The sequence below is a fragment of the Armigeres subalbatus genome, chromosome 2 (genome assembly GCF_024139115.2).
Source record: "Armigeres subalbatus isolate Guangzhou_Male chromosome 2, GZ_Asu_2, whole genome shotgun sequence".
NCBI classification, from domain to species: Eukaryota; Metazoa; Arthropoda; class Insecta; order Diptera; family Culicidae; genus Armigeres; species Armigeres subalbatus.
Genome location: NC_085140.1, coordinates 236,466,973 through 236,485,262, shown reverse-complemented (window position 1 = coordinate 236,485,262; position 18,290 = coordinate 236,466,973). Strand labels below are relative to the sequence as shown.

General features: G+C 39.7%; 1 protein-coding gene across 1 annotated transcript in view; it reads right to left on the bottom strand.

Moving 5' to 3' along the window:
* Positions 1-1,253: 1,253 nt before the first annotated feature.
* Positions 1,254-18,290, bottom strand: part of LOC134216043 (Bardet-Biedl syndrome 2 protein homolog) — a 67,412-nt gene continuing 50,375 nt past the window's right edge. The window contains exons 6-11 of the mRNA XM_062695072.1: positions 17,346-17,897; positions 15,431-15,531; positions 15,112-15,324; positions 14,827-14,990; positions 2,713-2,861; positions 1,254-1,555 (exon numbers count right to left, since the gene is read on the bottom strand). Of these exons, the coding sequence (XP_062551056.1) occupies positions 1,455-1,555; positions 2,713-2,861; positions 14,827-14,990; positions 15,112-15,324; positions 15,431-15,531; positions 17,346-17,897 (1,280 nt within the window). The 3' untranslated portion in view covers positions 1,254-1,454. The remainder of the gene's footprint in view (positions 1,556-2,712; positions 2,862-14,826; positions 14,991-15,111; positions 15,325-15,430; positions 15,532-17,345; positions 17,898-18,290) is intronic.

Here is an 18,290-nt window from a genome sequence, read left to right as displayed (position 1 = left end):
ACAAATTATTTATTTATAAATTCCTTGAAAAATTTTCTTTCGAATGGTTACCTTAGATTTATTATAGACCTCTCAGTTCCAGAGATATGTACAAAACAATATGATGAGTTTCATACATTTGACCGAAAAGGGGGATGGTCTTATTAATCGTGGGGAGGTCCAATCACCACGAAATTTTGGTTTTTGGGGTATAACCCATATATAAACAATTGGTCAAAATTTCATTCAATTCTAAGAAAGTCGATTGCATGTTTGCATTTTTTCTCGGTCACTTCATATGGAATGACCCATATGTATATTAAAGTGGGGCGCAGTTGTATGGAAAAACGCAAACTTCGTCCGATCAAGTGAGATCAAGGTTTTTCTGAATCGTTTTGGGATCCCAATCGACTGTGCAAAAAATGGGCTCGATTGGTTGCGACCTCACATGCCGCATCGAGTTTTAAATTTACATGGAGATTAGTATGGGAAAACTTACTTTTTCACATTTTAGATATTAGCGGCTTCAATTTATCATGAATCACGTGACTCAATACGTTAGCATATAGTCTGAAAGATGTCGAAAGACTTTGCCGAAAAAGGTACGTAGCTGGAAGGTTTACAAAAAATGTATATTGTATATGTACTAGTCTACGTTGTTATGTGTTCAAAAATGGATGTTCGTTAAAGCTTAAAATAAAGATAGTAGTACTAAAAGCTGAAGTAAACCTCACCAAAGAATAATATCAAACGACATTATCAAGTACATACAACTTGAAACTTAGAGATAATACGCGTCTCCTAAAGTGACCCATGCGAAAGGCGGTAGAACCTATGATCGTTGTCTAAGTTGCACAAAGGCATTTGAGAAATCTTGTGCTCGTTGAAATCGTGCATTTGTATGGAATTAACAGATTATCTCTGTTTCGATAATTGGCGGTATTGTTATTGAAGTCGCTTTAGAGAGTATATATTGATAGCCTCATAACATCTTCACAGTTAATCACAAAAATGTCTATAAAGTTGCGCTTCACCAATGTCCTATTTGTGGAATGTAATGCCATTAAATGATCCCGGTCCGAGGTCGCTGGATTCGAATGCACCAATTATTATTTATTGACTTTTGACGAGTTTTCTTTAGATTTTCCGAAAGTCATTCAAACAAATACCCTGCAGGTTTTTTTCTCGGAATACATAAAAACACAAGGTTTAATTAATAATAAATATTTATCTTCCATATCGCAATCGCTAAAGCACATAATTCACAGGTTAAAAGCACGCGATCCCAAGCGCGATCCTAAAAGATTCAAAGTACCATGTCGCAACACCACACTCGATGGTTGTTTACTCATTCGGCTCGTCATGGGCCGGCCGGATGGAACACAGCACCGGTTTGGCCACCTCCGCAAACGTATACCTGTGTGAGAATCGAGACGCAAACGTTTGCCAAACTCAGCTCCGTCCGACACGGGCACCTACATCTCGCCCAGCTCAATGATTTTCACCACGGCCTCGATGTTGTTCGTTTTTAAGGCATCTTTGAACTTGCTGATGACTGAAGCGGCGAACGTTCCAACTGGAAGTGACAATAGTTACCATATTGTTAGAACGTAATAATCGATGGGTAAAGGAACATATATATATGCAGTTATTAGATGCTGCAAGGTTATATTGTGAGTTATATTTTTGTTGTGTACGTATAGAATGATGAAAAATAACAACAACCGGGAAATAATTTTTGTTCTTCCGGCCCAAGGCTGAGGGTTGCGCGTAGGTGGATTAAACATAAGTGAGGTGATTCGGAATAATTAAAAACATTTTGCTAATACTATACGCATTTGAGATACGAATAACTTAGTCCATTGGAGAATTTTTTTAAACTTGAGGTCTGAAGACATAGATTGCTATAGTTTTAGAAGAGCGTGTGCAGTGTGCCAAAAAATCTTTAAAAAAAAAAACATTAAATAGCATAAGATATTACCGTTGGGAAAATCCTATGTAAATAAATTTAAAAAATGTATGTAGTTATGATTTTTTGTAATTCTCTGGATGTGGATAACAAGTATGAAATTGCAGCTACACGCAAAAAAAAAAGCGTTCATGAATTCGTGAACTAACGAGTTCATGGTGTATGTTTTTTTTTGCGTGTAAACAAAATAAAGAAGTGAACAAATTAACGACATATCTGAGTAGAAAGTAAGCAATGATCACCCGATCATAAATGTACAAATGTATAACTGAAAACATAATCCTTATCATATTTATTGTTTCACCTTTGTTTTGTTGTTGCTAAATAAATAAATAAATCAGAGAAAAAATATGGCAGTACCATATCACAGCAACAGTATAGCTTATTCGCTGGCATACAGCGACCATGACATTCCGAGTAAATAAACCATGATTGGACTTAACGCGACTTAACGGTCCAGTCAGAGATGTCCAAGAAAAAGGCAACAACGACAACCATTACTTCGCAACTGAGTATCGTGAATAATTCATGATCAACCGCACCCCAGAAACGGTCGTTGGTCGTCACTATAAGCACCATACCAATAAAGTCCATTTTAACTCTAAACCTCCAGCCACAAAAGATGACGACAACGATGTGCTAAAAATTCAATGCGGCGACTTGAACCGCTTCGTAGGACTGAGTTCGTGCGGCTCAACGTCAAGTGCGACGGCGGAAAAAAAAAGCGCAATTGATCGTTAGTCGGTACCACTCTCTATACTAACCTCTCAGCTTGGATGCGCTGTACAGTATGCTGTGGATGCGTTTCAGTGCCAACTGGACTTCATTCGTGTTGACCAATCGGATCTTGTAGTTTTTTACGAGGTCTTCGTTCGTGTTCATCATCTCGTTGTGGTATTTGATAACGTCATCCCTAAAGATGCGAAGAGTATGAATAAATACAATGTGAATATTTCTTGTTGCGCATAGCTCAGATGTTGTGCGCTTTCATTGACCGTGAACAAAAATAAAATGCTAACTAAGAGCTAAACCGATCACATGAGTAAACCAATGACTTATCTGACGCGGAGATAACTATGATTCAGTAAATCTGCTTGACGGTGAATATATGAGAGAAAAGCTAAAAATCATGTGCTAAATATGAATATGTAACTCTTTTTTGTAAGCATTACATTGCCTCATGAAACCTGCCGCAGTTTTAAGTCCAATACAAATATTAAAAACAAATTATGCCTCCCTTTTTTTTGCCTAAAAATAATAATTTAAGGTGGAAATAAAAAACCTGAAATTTTAAGGATTTCCAATACATTCTTTAACAAATCCGAGGATTTTTTTATTATTTTTTATTTTAATATTTATTTTTTATCATACTGAAACCAACCCCCCCGCCCCTTGATTTTTCAGAGACCAGTAGGGCATAATTTATATTAAGTATTTGTAACGGCCTTGCTGCGGATCTTATTAACCGTCACATTCAACATAGTGTTACCGTATGTATCACAAATTACTAATTTAACAAAAATATCTTCACATCAAAACTAAAGCAAATGGAGAAGGCGCAGATTCGATGCACATGGGTAGGTATAATGGGAGGGACCTCTAGACACTACACATCAAATTAAATATTTTACTGTCGTCAGCGAACAAGTAGGTAGGTAATTTTTTCAGCAATAAAAAACAATCAACGTTGTCGAGTTATGAAAAGACCAAATTTTGTTTTGCGTTTTCTTGTTGAGAGTTTTGTTTTCGGCTCGGCTTGACATACACAATTATTTTTTTGAATCTGTTTCACCATCCCAGGGTAGGTATTATCAAAATTATTGTGTGCATCATCATATAAGCATAAGAACCTATGGAGACGCATGGTGCACTTATTGTACCTACTTATTGTGACTTTTTGTGCAAATTTCATCACATTTGTTAATGAAATAATTGTACAAGTATGCTAGCAAGAGCTGCAAGGACTAGTTTCAAGGGCTGTAGAACAAAAGGTCGAAGAACAAAAGGTCAAAGGAAGAAAAGGTTTAATCGACGGGAAAGATCAGAGCAGTCATCGCTCAATTGAATTTGTTTTTTGCTCCCGTGTTTTTTTTTTGTATAAATTGAAGATTTTTTTTTCACTAATGTGTAGGCTGGACAAAAGAATGTTTGTATGGTGCTGCTTGTTAATCGCCGAGCTGCCGATCGAGTACCAGAGGTGGAACGTAACCATTGCGGTGTGAATACAACCAATGGATGCTGAAGTTAAGATAGAAGTTTTTGCCAGTTGGATTTGGAGGTTTTTCCTCCCGTTGAATTGTTTGCCAAGATCGAAAGCTCCTAACGAGATGAATCCTGAGGATGAAAGTTGCAACACCCTCCTTTGAAGTCCTACGTCTATGGAGTGGACGTCCAGACGTCCCTAACCAGCTCACCGTATTTTCTCAAAGTCGACTCGAGCAAAGCGGAGGCCGTGGATGAGTTTGAGGATGCGACGACGACATGTCGAGGCCCGAAAACTTGTCGGATGGCGGCCGGCCACGTATTGATGACGGTAGTATTTTGGGTTAGGAGTTTTATGCCGAATAGCGACTGCTCACGGCTGAATGCAGTACAACGCTGCTGGTGAAGGTTTTGGTTGGACACGGAGATCGTTCCTGGAGTTGGGGCCGCATCGAAATCAGGCCGATCACGGTGATAGGCTGCAGATACGGTTGGAGTTGGACACGGAGACTTCCATTGATAATTGGGTCATGTCGAAGGCAGCCCGAGCACTCGACCGAATATAGCAAGCAGTACAATGATTGTATGACATTTGCCAGAATGATTTTTGCCAGAAAGCCATTTGCCAGAATGATTTTTGCCAGAAAGCCATTTGCCAGAATGGACCAAATGCCAGAAAGCCAATCCCCAGAATAGACCATTTGCCAAAATGCAATTTCCCAGAATGTACCATTCCCCAGAAAAGTAAAACCGGCCATTCCTATTATTATTGGTGGTTAAAAAATAGTAAAAGTAGTTTTGCATAACGGGGATTTGGCATGATTTTGCAATGAAAGGTTCTTCGGTATACTTAATTTTCATAAAAGGGGTTATTTAACATACATTCATATTTGCCTATAATACCAAAGAAACTGTTTACGAATTGATGTCATATTTCTTTGCCGCATTCCAGGTGCAGACTTCATTTCGAAGATTGAATAATGAAAACTCATGCTCATAACGAAAGGATATCACTTCTTTCTTTATATCAAGCAAACGCTTTCCGTGAAAGGATAGTATTACTTTAAGTTATGCTAGACAGCTTTTTGCTTATATTGAAGAAATTATATCTAAATGTCTATTTCTAAAGAAGAGACCATACCCTACCTACGTTTAAGGAAGGGACCACATCCACCATTGCTTTAATCTGGACAAGCGCCTTCTTTAAAAGAAGGAATCATATTTTCCATTATACTCATCCTGTCAAACGCCTACTTTTAGATAGGGATCACATTAAACATTGCTTCATTTGTAGCAAACGCCTATTTTAAAAGAAGGAATGACATTGCATTAATCCAGACAAGCGCCTACTTTTGAAGAAGGAATAACATCCACCCTTGCCTTAATACGGGCAAGCACCTTCTTTTAAGAAGGGATCATATCCACCATTGTTTCAATCCTGGAAAACAATTAATTTCAAATAAGGGATCACATCCACCATTGCTATAATCCGGGCAAGCCCCTACTTTTATACAAGGAATGACATCTTCCATTTCATTAATCCCGGTAAACGCCTACTTTAAAAGAATTGCCTTAATCCGGGAAAGCGCCCGCTCTTTAAGGAGGGTTCACATTTACCATTGCCCTTATCCGGGCAAGCGCCTTCTTTTAAAAAGGGATCATATCCACCATTACCTTAATCCGGGCAAGCGCCTACTTTTAAAGAAGGAATCACATCTTCCATTGCCTTAATCCGGGCAAGCGCCTTCTTTTAAAGGGCAAACGTTTATTTTTAAAGGAAGGATCAAATCTACCATTTCCTTAATCCGGGCAAGTGCCTATTTTTTATGAAGGGATCACATCCACCATTGCAATCCGGACAAACACCTATTTGAAAAACCCAGATTAATCCACCTAGCGGTTATGGTGCCTTTCTCGACCTTCGTAAAATGTGTGTGCTTGAAAAAGATGAGCTAGTGGCTGGGAGTAAAAAGACAAATTTCTTTGTCCGTTCTATGAAAATCAGATTATTTATGGCAAAGATATTGTAGATCCAGTTGAAAACCGAAAATCATATTTTATCCCATTTCCGGATGTCGCAACTGCATCGCGAGTGGTGCCCGACTATGGCACAGTTGCGCACTACTCGCGATGCAGTTGCAAACATCCGGAAATGCGAGAAAATGCGATTTCGCGGGACCTCGGTTCGGTTTTCAGCTTGATCTACAATATGCTAATAAGAATTTCGACATTTTTGTTTCCTATTCCAATCTTTTTGACGTTCATAACCCTGTTTTATTTCACCCAGTCATATATTTTAAGGATATCACTTTTGGATGTTAGTTGAACTGAAGCTCCGACTACACAAAAAGAAAACGAAAATGTCATTCCCAAGATGAATACACTAGTAGGTGCTCCAATCTGCCAAGTTTGTGGGAGAGAAGAAGGCGGGGGTGAAAAATTCATTTTCAGTGCAAAACGACAACAAACCGGCTGGCTCTCCCATACTAAAATCCAAGATGGCTGAATCGTGAATTTGGTAGATTGGAACACCTAGTGGTGTATTCATCTTGGTCATTCCCATCACGCGAGCGGAGGGCAATATTTGTTATGATATAAATCTCATGACCGTCTTTCTGCCCAAACTCCCGTATAAAGTGGGAGAGACGGAGACATCATCTCAGTTCGTCGAGCTGAATCGATTGGTATATGGGTCTCCAGGCCTTCTGTAAAAGTTTGGTTTTTGAAGCGAACATACAGCCTTTTCGTATAAAAAGGCTAAAATGGTGTTTCGGCCATAACTTCCGATCCCATAGTCCGACCTGTCCAATTTTCAATAGGAAACAATGGGACAGGATTTTGCGTCGAATGCAATTTGTTGCGAGCAAATCGGTTGAGAATAAGTGCCTGAAAAATGAGTGACATTTCTTACGCAATATTTTCGTATGAATTTGTATTTTGGCCATAACTCTCGATCCCATAGTCCGATCTGGCCAATTTCAAATAGGAAATAATGGGACAGGATTCTGCGTTGAATGCAACTTGTTGCGAGCAAATCGGTTGAGGATAAGTGTCCGAAAATGAGTGACATTTTTTACGCGATTTTTTTGTATGAATTTGTATTTTGGCCATAACTTTCGATCCCATAGTCCGATCTGGCTAATTTCAAATAGGAAACAATGGGACAGGATTCTGCGTCGAATGCAACTTTTTGCAAGCAAATCAGTTGAGAATAAGTGCCCAAAAAATGAGTGACATTTTTTACACGATTTTTTTGTATGATTTTGTGTTTTGGCCATGACTTTTGATCCCATAGTCCGATCTGGCCAATTTCAAATAAGAAACAATGAGATAGTATTATGCGTCGAATGCAACTTGTTGCGAGCAAATCGGTTGAGGATAAGTGCCCGAAAAATGAGTGACATTTTTTACGCGATTTTTTCGTAGGATTTTGTATTTTGGCCATAACTTTCGACCCCATAGTCCGATCTGACCAATTTTAAATAGGAAACAATGGGACAGGATTCTGCGTCGAATGCAACTTGTTTGCGAGCAAATCGGTTGAGGATAAGTGCCCGAAAAATGAGTGACATTTTTTACGCGATTTTTTCGTATGATTTTGTATTTTGGCCATAACATTCGATCCCATAGTCCGATCTGGCCAATTTCAAATAGGAAACAATGAGACAGGATTCTGCGTCGAATGCAACTTGTTGCGAGCAAATCGGTTGAGGATAAGTGCCCGAAAAATGAGTGACATTTTTTACGCGATTTTTTCGTAGGATTTTGTATTTTGGCCATAACTTTCGACCCCATTGTCCGATCTGACCAATTTCAAATAGGAAACAATGGGACAGGATTCTGCGTCGAATGCAACTTGTTGCGAGCAAATCGGTTGAGGATAAGTGCCCGAAAAATGAGTGACATTTTTTACGCGATTTTTCGTATGATTTTGTATTTTGGCCATAACTTCGATCCCATAGTCCGATCTGGCCAATTTTAAATAGGAAACAATGGGACAGAATTCTGCGTCGAATGCAACTTGTTGCGAGCAAATCGGTTGACGATAAGTGCCCGAAAAATGAGTGACATTTTTTACGCGATTTTTCCGTATGATTTTGTATTTTGGCCATAACTCTCGATCCCATAGTCCGATCTGGCCAATTTCAAATAGGAATCAATGGAACAGGATTCTGCGTCGAATGCAACTTGTTGCGAGCAAATCAGTTGAGGATAAGTGCCCGAAAAATGAGTGACATTTTGTTGAGTAGTTTTGCGCACACACACACACACACACATACACACACATACACACACACACACACACACACACACAGACATCACTCCGATTCGTCGAACTGAGTCGATTGGTATATAACACTATGGGTCTCCGGGCCTTCTATAAAAAGTTTGTTTTTGGAGCGATCATATAGCCTTTACCGTATACTTAGTATACGAGAAAGGCAAAAAGGATCACATCCACCATTGCCTTCATACAAGCGGTCATACCCGGCTTATGTATACTTTCATCGAAAGAATTAAATCTTTTCGATTCTATTTTCGACCGGTGCGGTCTTATATTCGTCACTAGAAAACAACTTAAAAACAACAATAAATGATTTTGACGTTAGGTTCAGACAAAAGTTCATGGCGTTATAAATTATTGCGCATACTGGACAAACGCGTGCATGGAAAATAGGAGATAATCAATTCTGGGGAATAGTTCATTCTGGCGAATGGCTTTCTGGGGAATGGTCCATCCTGGCAAATTTTTTCTCGTAAAAAGCCTTCTAGCAAATGACTTTCTGGTGAATGTCATACAACCGGTGTCAGGCCATTAGGCCGAAGGTCATTAGGCCGAATGGTCATTAGGGCCGAACGGTCATTAGGCCGAATGGCCATTAGGCCGAATTAGCAAAAAGAAGCAAAATTCAAAAATTAAAAATGCTTTCTTCACCTTACCCCTTCTTCCTTTTTTCTTCTTGTTTCTTTCTTCTTCCATCTGTCTTCTTTTTCCCTTTTTCTTTTTCACTCTTCCTTTTTGCTCCTTGCTATTTCCTTCTTCTATGCTATTTATTTCTTCTCCCTTCTTTCTTCTTCTTTCTGTATTCCTCTTCCTTCTTTCTTCCTTCATTCTTCTTCTTTCTTGGTTTTTCCTTCTTCCTTCTTTTTTTTTCTTCTTTTCCCCACTCTTCTTCTTTCTCTTTTTTCTTCTTTTTTCCTTTTTCTTTCTCCTTTTTTCTTTTTTCTTCCTTCTTCTCCCTTTCTTCTCTCCTTCTTATTTATTCTTCTTTCTTTTTCTTTCTTTTTCTTTCTTTTTTTTTCTTTTTTTCTTTTTGCTTCTGTTTTTCTTCTTCCTTCTTCCTTTTCTCTTCTTTCTTCTCAATTATTCCTTCTTTCTTCTTCATTTTTCCTTCTTCGCTTTTTTCTCCCTTCTAACTGCTTCCTTCTTCCTTATTCTCATTCCTTCTTCCTTCAATCTTCTTTCTTCCTTCTTTTAACCTTCTTGCTTCCACTTCCTTCATTCATCTTTCTTCCTTCTTTCTTCTTCCTTCTTCCTTCTTCCTTCTTCCTTCATTCATCTTTCTTCCTTCGTCCTTCTTCCTTCTTCCTTCCTCCTTTTTCTTTCTTCCTTCTTCCTTCTTTCTTCTTTCTTCTTTCTTCTTTCTTCTTTCTTCTTCCTTCTTCCTCCTTCCTTTTTCCTTCTTCCTTCTTCCTCCTTCCTTCTTCCTTCCTCCTTCTTCCTTCTTACTTTTTTCCTTTTTCTTTCTTTCTTCTTTCTTCTTCCTTCTTCCTTCTTCCTTTTTCCTTCTTCCTTTGTCCTTCTTCTTTCGTCCTTCTTCTTTTTTTCTTCCTTCTTCCTTCCTCTTTCTTCCTCCTTCCTTTTTCCTTCCTCTTTCTTCCTTCTTCCTTCTTTCTTCCTCTTTCTTCCTTCTTCCTTTTTCCTTCTTCCTTCTTCGTTCTTCATTCTTCCTTCTTCCTTCTTCCTTCTTCCTTCTTCCTTCTTCCTTCTTCCTTCTTCCTTCTTTCTTCTTTCTTCTTCCTTATTCCTTCTTTCTTCTTCCTTCTTCCTTCTTCCTTTTCCCTTCTTCCTTCTTCCTTTCTTCTTTCCACCTTCTCTCACCTCTCTTCCTCCTTCTTCTTTCTTCTTCCTTCTTTTTTCTTCTTCCTTCTTCTTTCTTCTTCCTTCTTTTTTCTTCTGTCTTCCGTTTTCTTTCTTCCTTCTTCCGTTTTCTTCCTTCTTTCTCCCGTCTTCCTTCTTTCTTATTCTTTCTTCCTTCTTCCTTCTTCCTCACTTCGCACAACTCATTTCCCACTCCCCAGTAACGACCGTTCGGCCTAATGACCATTCGGCCTAATGACCATTCGGCCTAATGGCCTTTGGCCTAATGACCCAGCATCATACAACCAATACAATGCGATGTTTTCGGGATTTGGGCACGGAAAATCAAAATCCCGGCCCCATTAAAATAACACGGGGACCGAAATCCGGCGGAAAATTTTCCTGAGGTGTAAGGTAGCCTTTACCGAAGCCACGAGAGGCGGTGAAAAACACTCGACGGGGCTGGGGTTTCTCGATGCTCAAGTCCCGGGTTAAAGGCTACCTTACACCTCAGGAAAATTTTCCGCCGGATTTTAAAACCCCGTGCATTTTAAATGGGGTTGATTTTCCGTACCCAAATCTCGAAAACATCGCATATGTAAAAATGCATTAGGAAAAAATCCGTGGACCAAATTCCCGAGGTGTGAGGCTACATTCAGTGCCGACGACGACCCAAGCCGAAAAGGAAAGCCGCTTATCGAAAAGGGACATGAACACGTGGGTGGTGGCGAGTCCTTGAGCTGCTGGCCGGTGGCGCTATACCCACCCCGCGGAGCTACGGACTCCGAAGGGCCACATTTCGACGGCCGAGTTACTCGCAAGGAAACTAGGAAAGCCAGCTCGCTGCACGATCCCTTACCGAGGGTTACCATAGGAAATCGCTACGACGGTGGTCGGCCCATCCTGGGATCGACGAGACAACCTCCCATCATCCTTAACCACGACCGGCATCTACTACACCCACCCCTCTCCGACAGCACGAAAGGTATGTTTCGGTGAAAGCTCTCACTCCCATGCATGTGAAGGGCCCCACCGTATGCAGCACGGCCACAACGTACCCCTTTTACTCCCAGCCTACCAACCCCTTGCCAATTCCTTCCCTAAATAAAAGAACAAATAACCCCCTCATATTCATCAAATTGCTTACTCATACCCTCACACTACTAGTCTGATCTAGAATTTTCCAGGGAATTGAGTGAAGTTATTTTTCTCCACGCACCGCACGACTAAAGAAGCTAAAATATTGCTCATTTTACCTCACGTTCTATTATTTTCTAACTATTACCCAAAAGCTCAAGGTTTTCCGGAAAGCATAACAAATAAGGGGCATTAGGGTAAAACGAGGTCTTGCAGCTTCGTGCAGTGAACTTAACCACCTTTGCACGATTCCCCAGAAAGTTCTAGGATTTGTTTAAAAATTTAAGCGCAATCCGCTCATACTGAACCAAGATATTGAATTTATTCGCGTTATGCACAACTTTTTCACATTGCGCAATGTTTAAAAAAACCTCTTGTTTCGATGGCGGAACAATAAAAGTGTGTGAAGTGAATATAATCATCCAAGTTTGGAAGATGATATTAGCATTTCCATATCAACTCAATTATGTAGTTTCAAGCTGAAGCCAACTTTTTCATACTTATTAAGATGATTGTACAACTGTGTACTATTTAGTGTACTACCCTTGGTGGGGGCATCCATCAATTCAGCTGTTATTGGTCGACGGTACAGCAGCAGTGCCTTTCTCTGCTTTGTTCTCTCCGAGGCAGCCAAGTTGGTTGCGACGAGACGGACGCAATGAGAAAAACAGAACTGTGCAATAAAAATCCTATTCGACTAAATGCTGATGTCATATTAGAAATTTGGAGACAGTACTCGTCGATAGCAAATCCTTCCGCACGCGATGGCATATGAGCAAGTCAAACCACCTTCCTTTTGCCAGTGGAGATATATCAGCTTCCACACTGATATTCTTCCCTCCCCCTTCATACGGGAGCTTGGTAGAAGGAAGGTCGTGTGATATGTGCCATCACAAATATTGCCCTCCGCTCGCTTTCAAATCGACTTCTATAAAAACATTCTTCATGCCTGCCGTATCCTAACGGAACTATCAATTCTATACTTTCGCCTCTAATGCTATCATGAACATGTACGTCCAAGTTTGGAAGATGATATTAGCATTTCCATATCATTGTAAATCGTTTAACTTCACGTAGAAGTAACACACACGAAATCATTAATTTAGTGTACATAATTGAGGTTATGTCCGATTTCCGACTGCTCTGTCACTGTGTAACGAACTCAGCAAAAATCGTTAGCCATTATTATAATTACTGTAACGGTGTGTGGCGACGAAGGACGAATAACGAGCTCGCCCAACTCTACGGCTAATCCTGTATCCTGAAGGATGCTAAAGCGGTGAGGGTACGATGGGCAGGGCACGCTGCCAGAATGGTGGCATGCAACCCTGTAAAGATGGTGTTTGCTTCCAAGCCGGCAGGTACAAGAAGGCGTGGATCGCAGCGAGCAAGGTAGGCTGACCAGGTATAGAACGACTTGGTGAGCGTGGGGCGCAATCGAGGATGAATAGATGTGGCCTTGAACCGTGTATTGTGGCGTCAAATTGTTGATTCAGTGTTATCTGTTTATATGTGAAATGACTGAATGATGTCGAACAATGCAGGGTTGATTTACAGGTTCTTCTAGAGCTGGACACCCGTCCGAAAGCGCTTCGAAACCAGTGATGCAATTTATCAACAACTAGTCGACCCGGCAGACGTTGTCCTGCATAGTAGGCGAAATTGCGCGTTATAAACTGCCCAGTCCATACTAATCTCAATTTTAGTGTTCCACAATTTACTCAACTTTACTCGTAATTTTCAAATGAGGAAATATCATATAAACCCGTCGGAAACGGTAACGAACATATTTGCTGAAGAAATGAAGAAAATCCATCCAGCCGTTTTCGAGTTATGCGGATACGAACACAGACCATTTCATTTTTATATATAAGATGTCTGCTGAAGCAATTTTTTTTGTTTTGTATTTTTTACTGCTCCTCTTTGCCTATGATGATGCCTTTCAGTCAGAAAGACAAAGCAGGAATGTGTTAGCCAACTCGGTTTGTCAACAGCGGGCTGCAGCTGATGATCATTCGGCACAAATGTCCTTCTGTTTTTCTTCAAATGTCCAAATGTTTTTCTTTCAAATGACAGTATTCATCCATACATTTATATAGGGCCGTATCTTTCACGCATCAGCGAGTGAACTGAATGGATTTTCACTGCGGGCTGCGTGGTGAGAAAAGAGGTCTTTTGTTTACTTTATCTTTGATCGCTGTTGCTAACCATTTTCACTGCTAGGAAGTAGGTAAGTGTGAACAGGCAATGGTATCAATATTCTACAAATCTCAGTCACTGAAGGAAGTGTGACGATACATACGTTACGTAATTAATGGATCTTCCCTAACATCTTTGATGCAGTAAAAAACAGGTCTTAAGATTTCCTGACCGTGGTATTTGGAATGTTAACCAAAACTATGTACTTCTTAACATGTAATTAAGTTCACGTTTTTCGTGATACAAGTTGCCATCCAAATGCTAGCATAGTTGTATGATGATTTTATTATCATATGTGTCGGAATTTGCACAAAAAGTTAAATCATTATAAGAAATTGATGCACCATGCGTCTCCATATGCTGGTATGCTTATAGTTATGAACATTTTTAATATCCTTTCCTACCAACCAACACCCAACGCCCACCCCCGCAAAACACTCATGGAGATATAAACATAACAAAATAGAGATAATATCCTAATATTTTACGTTTTAGGAGACAAAACATGCAAATGACATCAACGCCAAGGAAAAACAATGAACCCCCCAATTTGGTAACCAAATATTCTCGGAATTTTCCCAAACAGTCGTCGCCCGTCGAGGTCTTGAACTACACATACAGCACATGAGCATTTCAAACCATTTTTCACTGATGACCAGTGTCATTTGTCTGTTTTTAATTATTGGTAGAATTGATTCTCAACAGCAGAGATGTTGCCCTATTTACTTTTGATCGTACATATATGAAGAATACAGTATATACAGCGATTTTGCAGTTTGTTATATGTTGTATGGATTACTGTGCAGTGATTCATAATTCGGCTCTTTCGTTCTCCTGTCCTTAAATGATAAAATTACTATTTTTAGTCCTACCCAAATTTATGCTAATTTCTCTTCAATTTTAAACCAAACATCAAGTCCTCCCAGTAAGATTAGTGTAATCCAGAATTGTTTCTCATGTCCGAAATTCAAAAAAAAAAATACCTCTGCATGTACCAGCCTTCAAAGTATTTGTCATATACTTTTCTAAGCACATGTGCGTAATATTTACTGGTATCGTTAAAAAGAGTTTTTTTTTACAACTGCATTTATTGTCAGAGTCATGATTATAATTGGCAACTCACAGGGGCATTATGCTTTTCTAGGAACCAAAACAATGATGAACAAAAGCAAAAATGGAATAAAACAGGAAATGGCAGTAATAAATAAAAAGTGAAGTTCATAAGCTCGGAGGACACTGCCATAAAACCCAATCTTACCCATTGTAGTAGCGGGCATCCTCCGCCCTAATGAGATGGCTTTTAATCTGATTCACATTATCTATGATCTCCGAGTTGATCTGCTTTTCTGTCTCTTGGAGGCCCTGTAGCTTGTTGAACAGTTCCTTGATTTCTTCGTACAGCACCGGAAAGCAAGCGACAGACTGCAGAAGGCAAAGAAATTGCAAATACAAGTAACTGCAGATCCACATACAAATGGTACATTGCGCGTCGTGACTTGATCGGAGGAGGAAAAATGAGAAGGCGCCCACCACTTCTACTTACGTTCATATTCTCGATATTGAGAAACTGCACCAAAGACTGCATGAGGTCACCGGCCAGTCCAATGTCTTCGGTGTAAAAACGGGTTTTGCCGTCATTGTTAAAGTGTAGGCACACGTTTTTGCCGGTACGCAGGCTGATTAGGTTCAGCTTCAGCTCCGTTGCGTCTGAGTCCGATGATGTCATGTACTCGATGTCCGAGGGAAGCAGGAAGTTCTGCAAAACAGTACAACAAACAAAACAAACGATCGTCAAACGAACAGGACGGAGAGCTTGGTTTACGATGATCGGTCAAACTGGCTTTTGCAAAGAAGAGGCTCACCTGATTGATCCATATGCAAATTCGCTTCAACCGTTCCGTGATTCGAAATTCAACATAACTGTCGCCGGGAGTAGATTTCACCGCGAGGCCGTTGATGTAAGCTGCGGTTTCGCCGTAAACGGATGACAAGTTAGAGAGTACAAGTACGTGACATTCATACAAAAAAGATGTTCGAAACGGTCATGTCTTAATTTAAATGTGTAATAAATAATAGCATGCAAATGAAATGATATATGTGCAAATCTTCACACGGATAACTCACAATTGAATCCGATTTTGGTTATCGTTAGCACTTGCACGTGATCGTAAATTGGATAGTAATAATCTACATCATATACAAGCGAAAAAATTCTACATAACAATACAAATATTCCCCAAACAAATCGAATTGACTTGTTTTCAATCCTACGAAAGGAATTATAAAAAAAGAGATATAATGCTTTTAGGGTAACGGTACCAATAGTGGAGGTATATAGTAATGGCTGTCTGTTAGAAAATAAGTGACTGGAAGATTTGTCCGCAGAAGATGGTCGAAGGCCAGTAAATCGACCGAAACCGGACAGTCTGGCAAAGTTTTGTTTTGTCATTTTTCGCCGAAAACAAATCGATGAGAATTCCCACCAGAAATTCCCACCAGAAAATCGCTTGAACCAATGTTCCTTTAGTGGCGGTAAAAATAATTTTGGTTCCCATAGTGGTGCTATCCATTGGTTTCTTATGAGACTCGCCACTATTGGTACAGTTGCACCACTATAGGTGCAAGGGAGTCATTTTTATTAAGGAAAATCATTGTTTTCAATAATTTTTAGAGCAAAATCTTAGGATAAGTTGTATTTGGCCGAATATTTAAAGCACGACGCATCAACTGAAACCATTGTAAAATGTATATTTAATTATAAAAAATCTTATTAAAACCCCACTACTGGTGCTACCTACACTAAGAGTACGGACACCCTAATAAAAAAAATCACACTCATCGTATACAACGCAGGCGAGACTGCATGACCATGCGAGTCCCAGAAGGTTAATGTCATTGATAATAATTCTCGCGTCTGGCGTTGGTCATCCAACATACGTCTGCTCAAGCAACACGTTGAACGTAACGTTTGGTCATTCTATTCATCTGGTTGGACATTTTCTCCTTGAAGTTGAAATATTTCTCCCACTTAGTAGGGTTACAACAGGAATTTTCGTCTGCATTCTAATTCCCGTCATACGCTCGAATACCAATATAAGAGACATTGCTCAATATAAAGATCTAGGTTATCTACTTCTCCTTTCTTCTGATAGACAGCATCACTAAACACTACCTGCCTCAGAGCATTTCAAAGGCGCCGTTCAATTATTACTTCTCCGTGAAAAAATTATGGGTTTGTACTTGACTTTATGCCCAAACTGTGACATAGCTGACTCGCTGGCTCGATATTTTATTTCGCCGAGGAACGTTTCTAAAATAATTAGATATCGATATCGTACAAAATCGCACATGCTGCGCTACTCGTGAACAGATGCGCTCAAAATTTTCTTTTTTAATACACATTAGTGGATTCATATCTACACTCCACTGTATCTGTGTATAATGCAAACGAATGTAGAGGTGTTTAAGATCAGATCAAAGAGGATTGTGAAGTATAAAAACAACTTTAAAATGTGTTAATTATGCGCTAAATCGCCGAGAACCAAAAATCTGAAACCATGCGAGGCATGCTAAATGACTAAATGCTCTGATTAAATCCACCACTATCTCTCAGTATTAGTACTGCATCTCATATTCTACTGTGTAGTCGGTAAGCTACCCACAGCCATTCAATAAAAGCATCACTATCCCTTATATAGAAAACGAAATTAGATAAAGATGAGACTGTCATTCTTCAACGAGCAATACCGAGCTCCCCAAAAAAAACGCTTTACTTACCAATACTTTTTGGTGACCCGGTCAAACTATGCGGGATGGTGTACATGGCAAACTTCGGTAACTGCCGGGTTAGCTCAAACACGTGGAACTGCACGCTAGTGGGATACCCCACGAATGCTTTTATGTGAATGTCCTGTGCATTGTCTTTCAGCGTTTTCAGCGGTATCAAAATCCTGGATACATCCTTCGTCAGATGAGCTATCAGAGTTTCCTCCTTGAACAGCTGATCGGCGAAGATTAGCACCGCCCGTATAGTGGTTGCATTGTTCGTCGATACGGTTATGTCGATGTTCATATCGTTGCTGTCATAACTGGTTGATATGCCGATTTGTAGTCGCGTGTTTGACGGAATCACGCCCACGTTGTCGGGTACGCTCTGAACCAGTTGGGAGTCATTATTTCCTAGAATTTCTTTGTTGAATTTGATGTTGTTTTCGTAATGTTTGAGCTCTAGAAGGAGCTTCTGCTTTTGCGATAGTAAACTGTTCATCTCTTCATCTGCGACATTGTGGAGGTTCAGTAGGTTCACGCTTGGAGTAGTGTATCCTCGAACTGTAATAATGATATCATTTGTGTACCTCATTGTTAGTTTATTCATATCAAATGGGATTATTGTTGGTTTATTCATATCAAATCGGATAAAAAAAAACCAGTTAGTTACATTCAATTACTATATTTAAAAGGGTTTTTAAACCGAAACTTGTTCTAAATTACAAATCAATCATTGCAATTGGTTTGCGTCCAAAGTGGAACGATATGACATCGTAGAACATTGACTATGGTGAGTCACCAATGATGACAGATAACAGACATCACAGACAGACATCACAGACAAATATTACTCAGAAAGCTGTGTAAATCAAAGTATGTTAGGATGCTGACTGTAGCAGTGTAGCAGTACGTCGTTCGGTGGCACTAGGTGTAATTTATGGCGTCTTACGAACC